Source organism: Amblyomma americanum, chromosome 3, assembly GCF_052857255.1.
Source record: "Amblyomma americanum isolate KBUSLIRL-KWMA chromosome 3, ASM5285725v1, whole genome shotgun sequence".
NCBI classification, from domain to species: Eukaryota; Metazoa; Arthropoda; class Arachnida; order Ixodida; family Ixodidae; genus Amblyomma; species Amblyomma americanum.
This window is the reverse complement of record NC_135499.1, coordinates 188,118,810-188,138,715: the sequence shown is the minus strand read 5'-3', so window position 1 is coordinate 188,138,715 and position 19,906 is coordinate 188,118,810. Positions and strand designations below refer to the sequence as shown.

Sequence of the window (19,906 nt, the reverse complement as noted above, 5' to 3'; positions counted from 1 at the left end):
AAAATGTACAGGCATTCATCAGAAAATTTTGCCTGAACCCACCACGGGTCTCACTGAATAATTTTTCCGAATCAACCATGCTGCGGTACCCAATGTGGGAGTATACCTGCTCAAAAAGCTCTTTTTATGCACTTCTGCAATCAACACTTGAGATCACGTGCAGGGAATAACACGAATGCCATGTGGATGACAACGCTCATGGCTAACAATGCTAACACAGTCCAAATCACGCTTAGAATGAATGCTTTCTGACAAGACAGACATAGGAATTAACAAACCACATAGCTTGCTGCAGTCTGTATATGGAAACATAACCCGATGAAGTGTATAAATTAGGTTATAAACGATTAACATGGACTTCAGTCAGCAATTCAGAAAGCTTGTCAGGCCCTCTAACTACCTCCAGAACTGAAAAAGGGTATGCTTAATAGCACACCCTCTGCTGCTCTATACGCCATTTTACCATCTCTAACCTCGTCCCAGCAAATTTTTTTTGTCAAGCAATCTGCTCCTAGGAATATTTTTGTACTGCATTTAGCAAGCCAGGCTATCAGCTGGCATGTCTTTATACTGCCCTTTTCCAAGCATTTCTTTACTCTACCATGGCGAGATACTATGTAACAAGCAGCACGTCAAGTGAAAATGAGTCATTCAAAATATGGAGGAGTAAGCACCGCATAACTGCATGGACCACGCCTTTCCATGACATGCAACAGTTAAGTAATTCCATAAAACTGACATCTTCAATCCCTGCTTATCCACAGACTGTTCAATGACCTTGCTTTCTTCCATACAATATTAATGCCACATAATGCTTCCTTTAACTTAGCTAAATGTAATGAGCTGTTGGCTACCAGGTAATGCTAGCTACAACATAACACAGACCATGTGTTTCAGGGAAGTCCGCTACTAAATTTAAAAAACAGTTTTTCAGGTAAAACGAAGCTTTCTGTGGCAGACGTCAAAAAACAGGCAAATCATGTTAATTAGTAAATTGATTAACTAAATTTCAATAGTTAAATCTTCAACTATTGCCGACAGGTATCTAATTGCGATTTGCGACATGTAGCCGGCCGTTAGAAATAGCCACATCAGTCTCTAAAAATTTAAAAATGTGATTACCTTTGCCGTTGCCACTCAATGAATTTGGGCCATTTCTCACGCCTTTTGAAAACTGTGTGCCTGAGGGGAGCGTCCAAGTTCCCTGAATCCCACCAACTGCACTTGCACTCTTAACACTCCCATCCTTACACCTACAATTTGCGTCACCTACCTTCAACCGTAACACAGCCTTACAAACTAATGCAGTGCATTTGGGCCATTTCTCATGCCTTTTGAAAACTGTGCACCTTCTGGAGTGCACAGCGACGTCCATCAAATGATGCACCTGCCAAGAGACATTCTCTGCCCTGCCCGCACTATACATAGCAGCGAAGTGGTGAGGAGCGGCTATTACAATTTACTTAACCAATTTACTAGGTAGCATGATTCACGTGTTTTTGACGTCCACTACCACCGGTATTACCAGGCCACAGAAAGCTTCTCGTCATCTCAAAAACCCTATTTTTAAAGATTATTGTCGAGCTTTCCTTAAACACCGGGTATATAGTCAAGCAAACAAGTGATAACTGATAATCGATATGCATGCAGCTACATGGCAAAAAGAGAAAAATAATAACTAGTGAAGAATGAACATTTATTTGATATCATAAACATGCACCACTATAGTCATCCCCAATCCTAGCGCGTCACAGCCAACCACAGCCTACCACAATGTTCAGCACTCAAAACCCACCGGTCCATATGCAACAGTCGTACTGCTCAACAACCTTTGACTTTACCTACCACAAGCTGTGCACACAAGTTCCCTGAATCCCACCAACTGCACTCGCGCTCTTAGCACTCCCTTTCTTACAACTACAATTTGCGTCATCTACCTTTAATCGTAACATAACCTTACAAACTAATTCAGTGCATTTGCAGTAGTTGAGATTTGCTTACAGTTCCTTTACCAAGTCTTATGGTGCCTGAAAAACTCTTGGCTCCAAAATAAACAGGATATATTTCACACAAGGAGAGCCAATAACTCACAAGAACAGCCATGACAAATCTGTGCCACACAAAGCACCAATGAGCCCTGCATTTCACTACAATGGCCACTGAGATTCGTACAACCCTCACGACCGCGCTGAAAGCAATCAGTACTTGCTAGCACAAGGAAGCATACAGACAAGCCAAGAGAAACCCTAATGCCACAGACTCTTCTGGGCATCAGTCAACACACGCATATTCCTCGCAGACTATTCTGGGCATCAGTCAGCATATGCACATTCCATCACTGACACTGGAAGCAGTTTCCAAGTACTGATGCAAACGGTTTATCAACCTGTCTCCTATAGTCCTAGACACACTGAAGTAGACTCAAATCACAAACCCTGAGTGTGAAAAACCTGAGCTGCACAGATAATTTTTACATTAAAAACAGCATCACTTTTTCACCAAAGAAAAAACAGACGTCTACATGAAGAGTGAGTCCTAAAGCAAGGCAAAGTGTTTGCCTGCAATTATACAGCAGCTGAGATAATGCCAAAATGTTCTTAGTCGAAGTGACAAGTATATTGGTGACTGTGGTCCAGCCAGTGGTCGGTGGAGCCCTGTGTACAACTAAGTGCCAGGGACAAAAAGGTGGGGACAGTATCAACAGGGGCGGCTCACAAGCTTTCGGGGCTGGCTCAGATGAGGGTGTCAAGCTGTGCTTGAATTTGCTCCAACTGCAACAAGGAAAAATGCCAACAAAACTCAAGCATAGGCAGGCTATGAGGGACGCAAAAAGGGAATACAGTCGAACCCGGATATATCGAACCCGCATATTTCGAATTATTGGCTATATCGAACACACAGATTACCCCCTTGAAAATACTATGTAAAAGTATAGGACAATTGCGTAGTATATCGAATTCCATTTTCGTTGGACATTCGATATATCGAACGGCGCGCTGCGCCGCGCCCCTGGAAGGTGCGCTTTTCCCAAAGACATTCGTGTCCGGTCCTCAGAGGTAAACTTTTCCGCAGAGTCAGTCAGCAGGCTCCTCCTCTGCGCATGCACGGCCGTCGCCTAGCGACGGAGACGCAGAGCCTTTCCCCCGTTCTTGCGCCCCACCGGCGCGAGCTCTCTCGCTCCTCCTCTACCGCCGGCGTGTGCATTGGGCAAGGGCATTGGAGCTCATCGAAGAGAGTGCACGGCATGGAGACGCGGCGACGTTTCCAAGCCACGCTTCCTGGGAAAAGGGAGAGAGAGAGAGAGAGTGAAGGGTTGGCACGGTCGCTCATGGGCCAGGGGAGACGAGAGAGCCAGAGAGGGCTCAAAAAACGAACATAGCGCCTTCGACGGCATATTCCGCCGATCTTTTTCCCCGCTCTCTTCTTTCTTTTCCCTTTGTCGTTCCTTCGCAGCCCCGTTGACTGTCGCTCGAACAGGCTTCGCTCGGACTGCTCCATCTGCACATCGTGCGTGTTGTTGTGCATACCTCTGTTTCAACGTGCCGTGTGTGATTGCAGTCATCTGGTGAGCTATGGCATCCGCGGACATAAAAAAGAGGAAGAATCTGGACTTTGCAAGAAAGCTTGAAGTAATCCGGCGTGTCGAGCATGGAGAAAAGAAGTCCTCCGTGGCAGACGCATTCGGCATTCCGCGGAGTACTTTAAGTACGTTGTTAAAAAACAAGCAGGACATCAAGCTTAAAGCAGGTGAGGAAAGTCGCTCGGGAGCGTGTCGTGTGCACCCTGCTGCTTTTGACAAAGTGGAGAAGGCACTCTACACGTGGTTTCTTGAAATCCGAGCGAAAAATATTCCCGTGGATGGCCCGACCTTAATCGAAAAGGCCAAATGGTTTGCTACGGCTCTTGGCGAAGAGAACTTTTGCGGTGGCACTGGATGGCTGCAACGGTTTAAAAACTGCCACGGCATTGTAGGAAAGGCCATTTCAGGCAAAAGTGGGGCTGTCAGCAGCCAGGAGATGCAGCAGTGGCTTTCTGAGGAGTGGCCGAAGATCACTGAGAAGTTTTCGCCTGCAGAAATCTTCAATGCAGACGAAACTGGTCTCTTTTGGCAAATGTTGCCGAATAAGACACTCGCACTTCGTGGAACCACATGCCACGGTGGTAAAATGAGCAAAGTGCGTGTGTCGGTGCTGCTTGCAGCCAACATGGACGGCTCGTGCAAGCTACGGCCATTCGTGATCGGAAGAGCAAGTCACCGCGCTGCTTCAAGAACTGTAAACAGCTTCCCATCCGCTACGGCTGTAATAGGAAGGCCTGGATGACACGTCAACTTTTTGTTGAATGGCTGCAGGCTTGGGACGCTGAGTTGGGCAAGTCGGGCCGCCGAGTTTGCCTTCTGGTAGACAACTGTTCGGCCCATCAAACAACTTGCAAGCTGCAGCACATCGAATTGAAGTTTCTCCCGCCGAACACCACAGCGAGACTGCAGCCCCTCGACCAGGGTATCATAAAGGCATTCAAGGTAGGCTATCGGAAGCGACTTATTCAACGGCTCCTCATAAACCTCCGCATGGGAACCGATCTCAAGATTGACCTGCTTGGCGCGATCCAGATGATTACCGGCGCTTGGGGCGACGTGAAGCAGGCCACAGTAGCCAACTGTTTTGGCAAGGCAGGCCTTGAAGTGGCCAGAGATGAATGTCCGGAAGCTTTAGATGACGATGAGTGCTTGGAGGACGCGTTCCGCGACTTGTCCAATTTTTCCGGCACCGTCCCGCCCGAAGTTACTGTTGATGACTTCATTAACGCTGACAGCGAAGTTCAAGCGGTAGCCGACCTCGCTGATGAGGACATTGTGGCCGGAATAGCTGGCGTTCAAGACAGCGATTCCAGCGACAACGAGGGCAACTGTGCTTTCGAAGAAACGCGTCCGTGCACAGCCACTGAACTGGCGTCAGCGTTCAGCCTGATTCGGCGCTGTTGCGGCGAAATGGAAGGCACTGGGCTCTCGCACCTAGACAGTCTCGAGAAGATTGAAACTAGTGTTTTAAACTTCATTTCCCAGAGGAAAAAGCAGCCCAAAATTAGTGATTTTTTTTCCGTGAAATAAAGCGCTTTCATATTGTGTGAACATTCTATGTGATTCGCGGCTGTTCCAATTGGTAAGCCACAATTTTTTATGATCGCGAGTGCTTTTTTGGCCTATATCTGTATATCGAATTTTCGCTATATCGAACTATTTTCCGATCCCCGTCGAATTCGATACATCCGGGTTCGACTGTAGTACTAAGTACAAATACAGATATTAGCAGATTGCAAATACGATAGAACCGCAATCATCAAGTTTCTATCATGATGGATCGTGATTGATAAGAATTTTAAAATTTCTGGCCATAGTGCACTGCGTACAATGCGAAGAATTTTGGGCATTCCAAAAGCTTTCCCACACTACCAAGGATGGTATGAACATGCGAGCCGCAACCCCACCCTCGAGCACTACACACTGCATGCACATGCTGACACCAATTGTGTGATACGCGAGCAGTGAGCAGTGATGCCTGGCTGTAAATAAATCCTGTCAGCTGTAAACAGATCTGCACGAATGCACTTCCCGTGCTTCTGCGTACGGATTTTGTTCGCTTTGAATAATAAAAATTTCGAATGATACGAACATATTTTGCGACTCCATGAGATTCGTATAATCGAAATTCTACTGTAGAGCCAGAAAATTATGTAAAGCCGAAAGACATGCTACAGTCCACGAAGATTTCAGTAACTATACCCCGTCGAGTGAATTCTTTGTCGGCCAAGATACATTCATCACCTTTACGCATAGCATTATTTTGATAGAAGGCAGTGCGGTGAATGCTGTTGAGTGTTGCTTAGTTACAAGAGTACAACTTTTTCTTCCTTTAACCATTCTGTGGAAGCTTTAGCCATATGGCTGCGCTTGGGTGGATGCCAATGAGTAATTTGTTCCCTTCTCAAAAATTTACTCCACCTAGGGGGATTTCCCTAAACATTTCCGCTTCCTTCACATGTTACCCGTCGGCTTGCACAAAGCTGTTGCGCACTTCCTGACCAGTGAGACCTTTGAGAGAAGAGCATGAAAATGAATTGTCAAAGTATGGTGGGTCCATCTGTGGAAAAATACTGTAATAAAAGACCTGTCTGATTATGAGGTTCATAACTGACCAGCTGACCTGGGCAAATTTGGCCCAGCTGACCTGCCTTCTCAATTTCCAAAATAAACATACTAGAAGATGCAAGAAAAGAGAGCAAAAGAATGTCTTCTTGCATCTCTTCATTAGGTCCCACTTTCTGGCACCTTCGTTTCCTCACAGGTTAAACTTTTGCAGCAAGTGCTAGTCAACATTCATTGCTGCAAGTCTACTCCAGTCAGTTCTGAATGCAAGCAGTGCAATGTTTTAGTGAGGTTCTGAACAACAAGGTTTGACTGTACAACCGCAAAATGTGCTCCATAATAGTGCCTGTAAAAAACAATAAGCTTACCTGTGCACTTGGTATATGATTCTAAGCACACAGTGCATAAAGTTCTCATTGACAGCACTTGCACATTAATGCTGTGTTAAAGTGAGTTGAAATTCATACATTAATACCAAGCTTCTTAACGAATGCCCTGTGGCAAAATTACCAACTTGTGCTAGTGACCTAGTGAAACTAAAGTGAAAGTTTGAAAGTAGGGTGAAAGTTCGCTAGCCCAGTTTCAAAACCGCAGTGTACCTAATGTGTGTAGTGAACATATGCTCAGAACCCCGCCCTTAAGCCAAAAAACTATGAGGAAGTAAACAGCTAAGTTGGTTAGCACCAAGTGGAGAAGGCAGCAGTTTTTGCCAGTGGTTAGGTACACCAGTACTTAGTTGTAGCGCTAATCACGCTGCAGTGGCATCACCTGCATGGTGCTGCAAACGCCACAGTTCCTGTAGATGCTGACAGCATAGAGGAGCGGTTCATGGAGAACCCCACGTACAAGACAGACTGACAATTTTCAACTGAAAAGCAAGTGAAGCACACCTGTGTGTAGAGGTTGAAGAGCTGCCCATGCGAAAACTGCAACAGGAGGTGATCATGTGCAGCTCCCGTGGAGACGACAAGGTCCACCAGGGCCTGGAGCCTCTTGGACCGTGCTGCAGACTGCTGTGCTGCTCTCACTTGAACTTCCCAGTCCACATTTCGCAGCTGCAGAATGCATTTCTCAATTTTTGCTACAGCCCACAACTGCCATTCCCATTCACTACCAGGAAGTTTGCTCCAAACCACTGGCACCTATTTCCGAGCTGCAGCATATTACGGCGTCCCTTCTAATTAAAGTTGCAAATGATGACCAGAGAAGACGTCTCTGTTTAATTTACACGCTGTGCATGCTGTACAATAAAAGCTCATTAATTCGACCCCTGTTAATTCAGAAATCGGATAATTCGAGCTTCCGGCTCAGACCCAGCCAATGCCCATGTAAGTCTATGGAGTTGGACGTTTGCTAATTCGGATGCAACGTGTCTCGCACCGGTTCATTTGAACAGGATCCGTAAGCAGGCCGCGTCTAGGTAGGTAGGCAAGAAATCATCGAAATAGCCCTACTCCAAACCTGAGATCCATGTTTGCAGAGTCGCCCACACAGCTCTGATGTGCGCACGACCGCAGGCGTGATGACGAATGGAGAACGGCCCCATCTTGCAAGAATAGACAGACTGCTTAATTTCAGTTTCACTGGAGTCCTTCAACTCTGGTTTCGCTTTTCTGAGTTTCGCGCCAGACCGCAGCAACGGCAGCTCGACCAGCCAGCACCTACCAGCCAACCAAATCCAGCAAAGCATCGTTCCGAACGCTGATTGCTGCGTTACTGGTATTTTCTTTTCTCATTCTTTTTTTCTCTCGCGACTTTGGCATTGATAAACTGTTTCCTCCGCTTCCATCCACATGGTTCCGTTCTTCTAGTGTGCCGAAACTGAGCACTCATCACATACCGTTCGCGCTGTTTGTGTGGTGAGGCGTCCACACACGTGACGGTGTCAGTTATGATGGGTGTGATGCAGTAGCGGTGGAGCTTACCCATTTGCACCATGAAGTATGCAGGAGGGTCTTACAATTTTGGAGCACTGTACTGTACTGTATATTGCCGCCTACAGGTCGACCCCCCCGACCCACACCCGTCACAGGCCGAAAAAAAAGTTGACTCTAAATATGAGATGTACAGCCTCTCTTGCTCCTGCCCCATGTTACATAGTTCTCTGCGGGATGGCTTGACGGCACATGTACAGCTCAAAGCAATAAATAAGCGACGATACAATCGCAAAGCCAGCAGTCGGAGGAAAATGGAGATAACAGGCGATAAAACAGCGGCCTCGCTTTGCGGCTCGGCTGACTAGCAGCAAGCCAAACGGCAAACTGCTTGGTAGCTTTAGATTCCGGCGCTTTGGAAAGCGACTGCCAACGTTAGTGAGCCGGGTAAACAGAATGTAAATCGCCCCCGCGCCACTCGCACCCTTCACAGCTTCACACGGCGACGAGGTCGCGCCGACCATAGCAAGCCAGTGCACCCGTGTGCATACTGGTGCTCTGGTGCAGCAGGGAGCGTAAAATATGCGAGTAGAAGCTTTTTGGTGCACTAGCACTACTGCCCGCAATCGTGGATTTCGCCAGGGTCTGTCCGAAGCAGCGACCTTGGAATGTGAGAGATAAGCAGGTGGCGACGCGTGCATCACACGGCTTAGCCAAAGAGACAGTGGCACAGTCGCACAGTTGCAGCCAATGAGACAGCGGCTGTATCACATCTGTGGCCTGTAGCTCGCATTCCACAGATAGTGTGGGATTCTCACTGGGGACTTCAGGCGGAGCGGACGTATGTCGCTCGTGCTCCATCAAGCAGTGCTAGCGCACCTACTTCGCATTTGATTAACTATGCAAATTGACTGTCATTTTTTTATAAATTCCGGTAATAAATTAGGCTGCATAAATTATGTGAGTAAATATGGCAATTTGAACATTTTTTTATGGTATCTTGGAGTTCGAATTAATGAGCTTTTACTGCCACAAATGCCACAAATGATATCCTTAATTAATGGTCCATTTCATTTGCCTGTCTTACTTTTTGCAATGAGTGTAATAAAAAAAATGCACGGATTGAAAGAGAAGCACATCAAGATTTTCTCCACAGGACAGAGGCTTAATGTGTACCCTCAGTCTGTGTGTACAGCAACACAAGTACACAACTGCAAGCGCTGTTATGTGCAGACATGTTGGCACACATCCAGGCCATGGAAATGGATGGGTAATTTTTCAGAAAGACTAAAGTATACAGAGTTACCACTCAAATTTTGTCACTATGTAAATGAACAACTGGCACAGTAATATGCTGTACATTATCCGATATGCAGTATGTATTTTATCTCTGGCTCCAACACAGGTAAGAGATCGTGATGCCTTGCAACACATGATAAAAAAAAAAGCCCATATCGAATACCACTCGCACGAAGCCAAACAGAGAATAATAGCCTGAGTATTATATGCCTTTTTACTCATTGGCCTTGAACAAACAGCGTGATGAGATAGTGAGATAGACCGCCGAGATGATTTGTGCTAGCACTCTGGAAACACTGGTGGTCTTCCAATGGAGTTCTTTTCACAATGACTGTACAGCAGGTCATCTGGCTCTTAAATGCAAAAGCATTTATGGGTAACCTCTGGTACTGAAGGCATCGATTTGTGTGTAAGAAAAAGAATAAAAGGGTGGAAGAAAACTGACTGCATCAGTGCAGCAGCACATGCCAGAGGCATAAGTGAAAAAAGGATTTCAGGTGCATTCAAGTCTCACTGCTGACACATCAGAAATTGAAAGCAGAAGAGCGCCCAAGAGAGGGAGGAAAACTGGGTTCTGTGGCTTTTTGCCATAATATCTCAACAAGACAGCAGCCCTTGACATTGGCTCACACAGGTGCACAAGCAGGTTCCCTCACAATGAAAGAAAGTGGCAGACATGAACTTGTCCAAACAGCAGCACCAACCTGTCTGGGGGCAAGGGAGCGCTGCTTCAGCTGCTCAACCACCTGTTTGGCATGGCTTGTCCATGATTGCACCATGCAATGTACCTGGTCGAAAACAAAAGTTGCAGAGGGTAAGTGCCAACGAACACCACATATTACTGCCTGTGCTGACTCCGTATATCACTGCTGAGACAGTGCTGATATACAGCCAGCTAAGCGCAATGTTTTGTTGCCATTCTTAACATAATCCTCCTCAAAAATATCTTTTCAGCTTGTGTTTTCTTGCAATTCCATGCCAGTTCAGGAAACACCAAACGGCACCTGGACAAATTTTAGGCAACAAGTGTTTCTAGATATCAATGTTACCATTTTCTTTGTGTTATAAAATAAATAAATGAATGCTTAATTACTTTCATAATCAGCAGTAAGAATTGAAAAAATATGTTAAATCCTGCCAAGGAGCCAAGCCTAACAAATCAGTCCACTATCACCAGTTGTAATCTGCTATCACCCGTCAGAATAAATGTACACAGTTCATTTGAATGAGGAATCAAAACTTGCTTCACATGCAAAGCCATTTAGATACCTTATTACTTCCATCATCAGCCAAGTTGAATCCACTGCCTCCAATTATTTCTGTGCAACATCAGCCACAGAAAAATAGAAAATTTATGCTGCTGGCTCTATGCAGCTCGCAATACTTGAAACAAAGATTTTGGAAAATTAACTATGCAAATTGACTGTCATTTTTTAAAATAAACTCCGGTGATAAATTAGGATGCACAAATTATCCGAGTAAATACACAATTCGAACATTTTTTATGGTATCTAGGAGTTCTAATTGATGAGCTTTTACTACAAGGTTGCCACAAATGACATCCTTAAATAATGGTCCATTTCCCTAGCCCGTCTCACTTTTTGCGAGTAGTGCAATAAAAAAATGCACGGAATGAAAGAATTAATGCACACAGTTCGTTTGAATGAGGAATCAAAACTTGCTTCACATTTTGATTCACATGTAAAGCCATTTAAATATCTTATTACTTCCATCATCAGCCAAGTTGAATCCAATGCCTTCAATTATTTCTGTCTTGCATCAGCCACAGAAAAATACAAAAATTTATGCTGCCAGCTCTATGCAGCTTGAAAATACTTGAAACAAAGTTTTTGAAACATTAGCAAGACAACTGCCAAATACAATTAACGATATCATTAAACAGTTCCTTTTCACTCAATATACACTAAACTGTTCCTCTGACAGCTCTGAATTCTTAGGCCGACTCCTGGGACACCAATACATTGTTATAAGTACTACATCTGGTAGCGATTCAGCAAACCTAGCCAAGATCTTCACAGCGGCTCCCTTGTTCTCTCATGTACCAGATGCTCTTCTAATTGGGTACACTATTTAATATATGGGAACTGCACAAGAAACAAAAATGCAAATGTAAGCTGCAGTGCTGAAATGTCATACCTTGCTCTCTTCCATGCCCAGATCAGTCAGCTGGGTATGCAATACCTGAGGCTTGGCCATGTGGAATGCAGCCTGCACAAACAACAACCAGCAGATGTGTTGGGAAAACTGGGCTGGCACACAAAATGGCACTACATAGCAGTGCTCAGAGCAGACATGGCTCTAGCCCAGATTAATGAAACACCAGCACATAACAGTGCCTAAAACAGTGCCTAAAACTGCATTCTGTCCCGCAACCTGGCAAACCATAAAGAAACTTGGCCAACTAATCTGATGAACCAAAAGAAATCGGTGTCATCAGCTGTTTTCAGCTTGGTGATGTTGGTATTTTGAAATGAAAGCAAGCTCCCTCTTCCCTAGAATCATGTTTGCTTTGAGTCAGCCTCCTCAAATAAATTTTCTGGGGCATTTAAAATTCCTGAATTTAATGCAATCCAATGTTCAGTTCAAATTAGCAAATGCTGAAACATAAACAAACCACCTCCATTATGCTCTCAAACACCTAGGCACCACCTCCTTCCACATTTCCAAATTAAACAAATGTAATAGTACATTAACATTGGACTATTATTACCGAAAAATGCTTTTAGTTCTGAAAAATAATAGACAAAAATGCTTTTGAACACACTTTAGTTTTGTTTTAGCAGAACCATTCAATGTTGCGGTGAGGGAAAAGTAAGAGCAATTTTGAATGTCTTGCCTATTTGCCTATTTCACACTAAAAGAACTTATTCTTAACAGTAATATCATAACTACTTTGGACTGAAAGTGCTTAGTCTCAACTGTGATATTAAAAAAGAATGCTTCCCTGTAAATGACCGTGACTTTCACAACTGCACACCCACCCTACTCGTTTTATATATACACACACTTTCTTGCAAAATTTCGTCCCAGACCCCCTTCTGGAGGAAAACTGAATGCCGCAGTTCCAGAGGCAAGAACTGCGTGTCTCGCGAACTCAAGTCCTCTGTTCCCTCCTGCTAACGTGACTGAAGAGTTTGTTGAAGGTGTCTCCATTCTCATGCTCGTTGACACGGGTACTGCCGTGTTGGTGATTAGTGATGCCCTTCGCTGCAAAATTCGTAAGGTGACGAGCCACTGACTAATATTTCACTCAGTACGGCCACCTCTCAGCGCATCCACCCCATCGCAGCCTGCATGGTCCGCGTTTCTATCAACAACGTCGCCTAAAACATCAAGTTTGTTATGCTGAGTGCCTGTACTCATGATGTCATCCTCGGCTGCAACTTCCTCTCAACCCACCACGCAGTGATTGATTGTGCCCGTTCTGAACTTGCGCTTTCTCCTGTGTGTAACGTTTCCTTGTGTGACCTGCCTGTGCGCTCCACTAGGCTTTTTGTAGCTGCCGACACCGACATACCTCCCTTCTCTTCTGCCCTCGTTTCACTCCGACCCAACTCTTCCCTGAGCAACCCCTTTCTCTTCACACCCACTGCAGCCGCCACCCGCCATCACCACCTTCTGCTTCCTTTCACTATTCCCACAATTTCCAATGGTCACTGCGCCATCTATGTCAACCAACCCATTTCTTTGCCCGTCGTCTGTTCTTCGTGGCGAATGCCTCGACTCTGTTGAAGAACTGTACCCTGTTCTTGCTTCCGAGTTCTCCGATCACTGTGCCTGTCTCCCGGTTACTGCCCTGGCCTATTGTGCGACTATGCCTGATCCGCTACCCTTCGACGTCTTTCATCGTACCATCACTACTCACCTTCCGCCTGCTTATCGTGACCAGATCTTAGAACTTCTCCAACGTAAGTGTAAAGGTGTTTATTCGATGTGCAGGTCGGTGGGCGCTGGTCAAAGAGCGTCACGACAGACACACTCACAGGCATCATCCAAAATCCCGGCTGCACTTATAGCCTACCTCTTCACTGTGCTGCTTGAATTGCTACCGGCTAATCCCATTACAATATTGTTATTCAGGTATATCACCATATAAAAATGGTCAGTTATGTCAAAGCACCATAATTATCAAATATAATTGTTGACATTACTGTTCACAAAATTTGATATGTCTGACTGAGCCATGAAAAATTAGCACAGCTCCATAGCTTACTTCTTTCTGAATTCAGCGGTATAGGATTAATTGAAATTGCAACACAAGAACATAATGAAAACTTCCGTAAGGCTAGTCAAGCTGGCAAAAACATGGAGTTGAAAAAAGCGCATTTGTAGTGCGCACGCCAGCCATTCGGATGTGAAATGCAGACGTTCCAAGAGGATTTCACAGTAGCAAGTAATACCGGAATGTAGAGAAGAGGGCCAGTGTTTGAACAAGAACAAGAAGGTGGCCATTGGAGATGCAGTTGGGGGAAGCAACGGGCGTGAACTTCTGCTGCATTTTGCTCCAAAATCACAGTTTCGACGCTTCGGAGGCGCCAAATATATTGTTTCTTAGTAGTTTGAGGTCAAATTTGACCTTGAAGCTTTGTAGGTAGAGAGCATACTGAACCCAAGTTAGCCATTTTTGAAAAATATAAATTTTAGCATTTTTTTGCCATCTTAAGACCCGTGTCTGCCCTTAAGGGAGCAGTTTACTCAACAGCAGCCACCCAAGCCTCACAATTGTGAAGGAAAACGTCCTCAGAGAGTTGTTTTGGCATTCTTTCATAGCTGTGAGGCTCCATTCAGACAAGACGCTAATAGGTACTTATATCCTGATTCATAATGTTACTATACTCCATTGCAAACATAGCAGTCAACGCTACCAAAACTAACATGCCTGTTCACGCAGGCTAAGTCAGCGCCAAAAAGTAGTTTGTCATAAAACCACAATGAACACAGGCACATATTGTCGACTGATCCAGACTTTAAGAAGTGAGAACGACATCTGGTGGCATGACACATGGATCAAAGGGAGAATCACTCGGACGCCATCAGCGCTTAAAAAGTAGTTCACATTCAGTGAAGATTATAGCCACACAGCCCGAACATTGAGTGCCTCACAGCTTTGGCAAGATTTCCAACGTTAGCACTTCGTTTTGCACTGCTCTTTGTTTTCATCCAATCGCTCACCGAGCTTCGAGAAGAAAGAATGATATGTGGCGGTTTAATATAGTTTTGCAGGCGCACTGCTTGCGCAGCCTGCGCAGCTTTGCCAGCTATACATGAAACATAATATAGTAATATCAGTCACATCGATTTTGAGATAAGCATGGCACTATGCTCTATGTTTCATCTGTGTGCTGACTGTGTATAAGACGAAACAGCAATGAACTGCAAGTATTTCTTTTTTTCATCGAATGACACAGAAGATGAGTGGTAAGTAAAATGCTTCTGTACAGCTACAGTACAGAGCTAATTCTCTATAAATCTTTTGATGCAAGTAAATGAAGATGCATAAGAACAACCACACACTAGGAATGGGCTACAGTTCCTTTCTGAGAAGCAAACAGCTTGCACCTGCATTCAGTTACAGTACATTCAGTTATAGTACATTTTCAAACTTTTCAACAGCATAACAGAGCCTTCTACAGCCAGCAGACAGGCAGGGTAGGGCAGCCAGTGTGGTCTGTAAACTGTACTGCACCAAATTACTGAGCTCACTATTTGACACCCAAGTGGATGCAGAACATCCCTTACCTGCTCCAGGATAAAGGAGAGGGACTCCAGAAGAAGAGTGACTTCCTGGGCACCGCAGCCAAAGGCTCGTTGCAGTTTTTGCTCTTCCTCTTCACTGAAGCTACGCTCATCCTGGAATGGATCGCATGCGAATGAGGGCTCACAACAGTTTATAATATTGCTGTTAACCACTTCGTTCAATTACAGCCCCATCAGAAGCACTCCACTCTTTTCATTTATTGCCAGTGAAATATGTGAGGAACAGCATTTGTGAGGTGTGGCGTTTCACAAGCTGTGCGGTGCTGCAATTGTATGTGCCATAAACAAAATGGCACAAATGCGAGTTTGAGAAGCTTCGCTGTAGAACTTACATTTGTTTCTAGCGAATACAAGAAGATTCCGGTTCAAGCTCAAGAAATCAAATCACTCAAGAACTATTATCAGCCACGAGTCTAAAAGTGAAGTTTTTCATTCACTACACAGACCATCTAGGATAGAGGCACTGCAACACCAGATCAACTATTTGTGCACTTGAATAGTGAGGTTTAATATTAGTCTCTAAGCGACGCATGGGCTATGAGGGATACCGCAGTAGTGGGCTGCAGATTAATTTAGACCACGTGGCGTTCTTTACCTTACACTCACACAGTACAGCAAAAGGGCTTTTTGTATATCGCCATCACAGAAATATGGCCGCTGCAGCCAGGACTGAACACGCAGCTTTGAGATCAGCAGCCGAATGCCAAAGCCACCACAGCAGGTAGATCAATGATTTCAAGTTTGCACATAATCACACTGCATGGCTAGTGTAACACACATCTCAAAACTGAAAGCTGCTTCATTGTCATGGGTAAGGAAATAGCAAGCAGCATGCTACAGAAATGGGCATGCTGCAAAACCAGACATTATAAACCTTCTTTTTTCCATGCAAAAACTTCATCACTATCGAGGAAGCAAAGCAAAATGACAACGCTCACGGCAGGCATATACATGACCCACGTATATATAAAGCTAAGCTTCGAAGCTTCCATGCAAACCTCAGCAGCACCATGTTAACTCAGCTCAGTAAACAAGGAAGTTTTCAAAACTCTGTACAACTACTTGATCTCCTGCAGCAGAAACAGAAAATCAACAAGGAATGTGCCAACTTAGGACTACACTAGATGAGCAAACTTACTTTGCAAGGCAGCTTCTGTAAAATTCTGGCAAGCAGAGCACTAAATTTGGTGTCATCAAGCTGGTTGATAAGCTTCACTGCCTGCTCCAGCCTGCATAAGTGGGAAAGCAGAACAGTGACTTTAAGAACTCGTAACATAAAACACGCAAGACAATGAGCTTGTGGCAAATGCTCTTAACCCCAGTTGCAGGATTTCACGATACTACTGTGTGCCTGTGCTTCACATGTGAAGACAAACATTCGTGAGAAACAGCGAACAGTAGAGAAACAAAGTATCCAAGCTGCTACTTGAACAATGTCTACACCAAAACCCACCATACACCCGTGGCAAGAAAAATTCAGGAGCTTTAAAAATTATACAATTTGCAGACACAGCAAAGCAGCACCAGAATACTCTTCCAAGCACAGTTTCGTAGAGCACTGCATCCGCAGTTGACCAAGTCAAGAAGAAACTATGAACAGTGTGCACACACTTCAGATGTGTTCTTTTTTATACTGTAACATGTGCTGTTTTGATGATACCGAATTTTTTATGGCACAAGGGCATCTGCGGCCAAACAGCGCCATAGCACAAGGTATTTTGGTGGCCAAATCCTCAAGGTGGCCAAATCCTGTTCTGATGAGTGAGTGCGTTGTCGGTTCTGGTCACAGAGATCAGGCCACACCCCAGGCCTGGTTATGCAATTCCATCGACACGCGGATTTTTTCTTTTTTTTTATCCCGTTGAGAATTGCGCGGCACCAGGATTGGAACCTTGGTACTCTTGCACGCGAGGCGGATGCTCTACCTCTATGCCATCGCTGCACTTAACTTGCTCCCTTCCTACGTTTTCAGTCTTCAACTCAATTCCATCACACATAGCAAAAAATTCTTGGCACTTACAGGGCCAACCCTTAATACTTTACAAAAGCAAGCATCTATCCGACCCCCCCCCCCCCCCCCTTCCACCCCCCTTCACTATAAGAGGTGCTAATATTGTTCACTGACCATCCTGCTGCTTTTTCATACACCCTTGCCGTCATAAGCTTGTCTTCCAGTGTAATATGCAATGAACGAGTTTTCTGGTGCTACACATTTTATTATTTTATTGTTACTCATTACTATTACTGCATCATTCACTCATGTCCACGTAGTACCTACAAATGTAGATTAAGTGGAATGCTTTCCATGTTGCACAAAAAACTCCAATAGGCAGAATGTGTATGTCACCGGTTGTTTTTCAAAAGGTTCCTGCGAATATCTCCAAGCAGGGCACACGAAAACTCAAAATTTAACAAAATGCCCTCAGCCAGTGGCTTGCACGACCTGCAGGTCACACAGCAAACCATACCACAGACCAAGCGAGTATGTGCTAGTCTGCCTACATGTGCACCCCAAGCTGCACTTCCTCTACCAGCTTTGCATAAACTTACAACAGAGTCCATTTTCCAGGCAACCGGGCAGGCCCGAAGATAAGGACATGTGGAAAATAGCAAGAGCCTCCGACCTCTCTACCCCCTTAGGTTAGCAGCATTGTTTGAGCTGTGGCTCAGAAGGCAGTTTTGGCCACATTATCTATGGGATTACATACATATTCAACTCTACTGAATGTTATTTCTTGGAGTTTTGTGCTACAAAAGGGATATTAATGCTTTTGTTACAAGAAAAACGCTCACTTAGTGTGGTAAAATTTGTACTGCAAAGTAAAGATACAAGACTTAATTTGAAAATGCACGAATACACGACCAGCACAAAGGAAATTTTATTTCAGTATAAAACAGCCCAAACCATTTTGTTTACATTACTGCAAAAGGTTAAAGTATTTGGAAATTTTCTCGCTGCTATGAACTATTGTGCTGCATATGTAGGACGAACAGCTGTTGCAATATTCGGAATATTTAAGTGCAAAGTCAAATAATTATGTGCACAGTATGAGGCAGTAATCGTGTCAACTTTTTAAATACATAAGAAGCATGTTCTTCAGGGTAATACACGCAGGAACGTTCCGATGAGAAACATTTGACCGCTACACACACACTTGTTACAACTGACAAATACAATAGGATCAACTTCGATTATTGTTTTGTTTTTCTTTCCCTCTCCGCTCTCAGTCAGTACGAAATTGAAACGTTACGCGCGTTATATTCGAATTTGCACATAAAGCCATTGTCCCGTCTTGGTCCCCTGTCACTTGTGCCCTGTCGTTGCGTCGTCCAATCTGTCAGCCTATACTTTATTACTGCTCATTTTCCCCCTCTAAACACTCCTGTTTCTAGCAATTCACCGCCTGTGTCTTACCTCCCCCCCCCCCCCCCCCCCCCCCCCCCCCCAAGACCCCTTCACGTGGTGGGTATGTGCCATCTTTGAGGCCAGACAACCTCCTGCCACCGTCGCGAAAAGATAGGCTAGGCCGGCGATATCACTTCCGGGGTCGGTGCTCTAACGGCGGGGAGGTACGCGACAGAATGAAATACACAATCTCTCCTGCTATTTTTATGAAATCTCGTAATCGCAAAGGACAGCGCAATGTTCATCAAGCTCTGGTGAACTGCGCATCCAGACGTAGACGGGGTTTGTTAAAAGCTAGCAAGTAACGCACAAGACGCACAGCGCCTGGACGATCAGAGGCCATAGGGTTCCTAACGTTTTCCGATAAAATCCGTTTTGCAACGCACTACGGTGCGTTAAAAGCAATGCTGCGAACTACATGCGACGCTTAATAAGACCAAAATAAGTACGCAATTCGGCAGCGACGAAGACAGCACCTTCGCGGTGCAGCCAAGATCTCGCGCCGTTCAAAGCTAGGCCACGAATGTGTGTCAAGGTTTCTAGGCCATGCACGCCGCCCGGCGATATTGATTACCGCATCAGCTGGAAGCACCGGCCAGCGGGACTGCGTCCAGCCGCGAACCTGTCGCTTTGAAATGCGGATCATATCCGACAGATCTGTTCGGAGAAAGTGGCAGCGCAGTTCGAAAGAAATTACAAATAACCGCAATGGAGGGGGTGGTAGCGTGGGGGGAACCTTGGCGCCAAGGTTATCAAGAGCTCGGTCCAAGCAGAAAAAAAAGTGATCAGCACGGGACTTGGGAGCAAGGAACCAAGCTCTATCCTTTGCACTAGTAGTGCTGACGAACACAACCGTCACGCCGAACAGGAAGAGGAATGTGAATATTTACCGCACTGTTTTGGTGAACATAGAGACAGTCATCGTTTTCCAGTGCTGTCGGAAGTGCACTTGTTGCTATGCTACAGACGCAGAGATCAAAAAATAACGATGGCCGCGCCATCGCGGACAGCCTGCGTGAAACCGAAACTTGAAAAAAAAATGCGATGCTAGGTAGTTTGACTAAAAGTACCTGATATTTAATTTATACTTTTTAAATAATCATGCTAAATACGAAATATCTTAACATAAAACTTACAATGGCCACATCTCAGTAGTGTTACTGAGATGTCCCATACCATCCAATGGCGCTCCGCGCGCAGACGATTTGGCGTGAACGTAGTGTGCAAAAGCCATAGTAGCGAAAACGCAACAGCACAAGACGCCAATAACAAGTTTCTATTTTCCTAAATGCCATTAAAAACTTCTTAAAGTGTTTAAGCAACAACATTTTTAAAAATATTTCCTTTTAAAAGTGCGCCTGTTAAGAACGAAATATTAGTTTTTGTGTTGTGCAATATTTGACC

The 19,906-nt window shown here is 44.9% G+C and overlaps 1 protein-coding gene across 1 annotated transcript; it reads right to left on the bottom strand.

Annotated features, from left to right (window-relative positions):
- Positions 1–1,677: 1,677 nt before the first annotated feature.
- Positions 1,678–19,510, bottom strand: Vlet (COMM domain containing 10 protein valette). Its single transcript, XM_077659253.1, has 7 exons — positions 19,393–19,510; positions 16,235–16,325; positions 15,079–15,189; positions 11,476–11,547; positions 10,023–10,106; positions 7,036–7,200; positions 1,678–2,771 (listed from the first exon to the last, which is right to left on the bottom strand). The coding sequence occupies exons 1-7, from the start codon at positions 19,422–19,424 to the stop codon at positions 2,733–2,735; spliced, it is 594 nt and encodes a 197-aa protein (XP_077515379.1). The 5' UTR covers positions 19,425–19,510; the 3' UTR covers positions 1,678–2,732.
- Positions 19,511–19,906: the final 396 nt, after the last annotated feature.

Excerpts from the sequence above, each read along its gene's own strand:
- Vlet (XM_077659253.1), bottom strand. The coding sequence starts at position 19,424 with ATGACTGTCTCTATGTTCACCAAAACAGTGCG. Across the intron at positions 11,548-15,078 it reads TCTCCTTTATCCTGGAGCAG|GCTGCATTCCACATGGCCAA; the intron begins GTAAGGGATGTT and ends TTGTTTGTGCAG. Across the intron at positions 2,772-7,035 it reads TCTTCAACCTCTACACACAG|TTGGAGCAAATTCAAGCACA; the intron begins GTGTGCTTCACT and ends TCCTTGTTGCAG.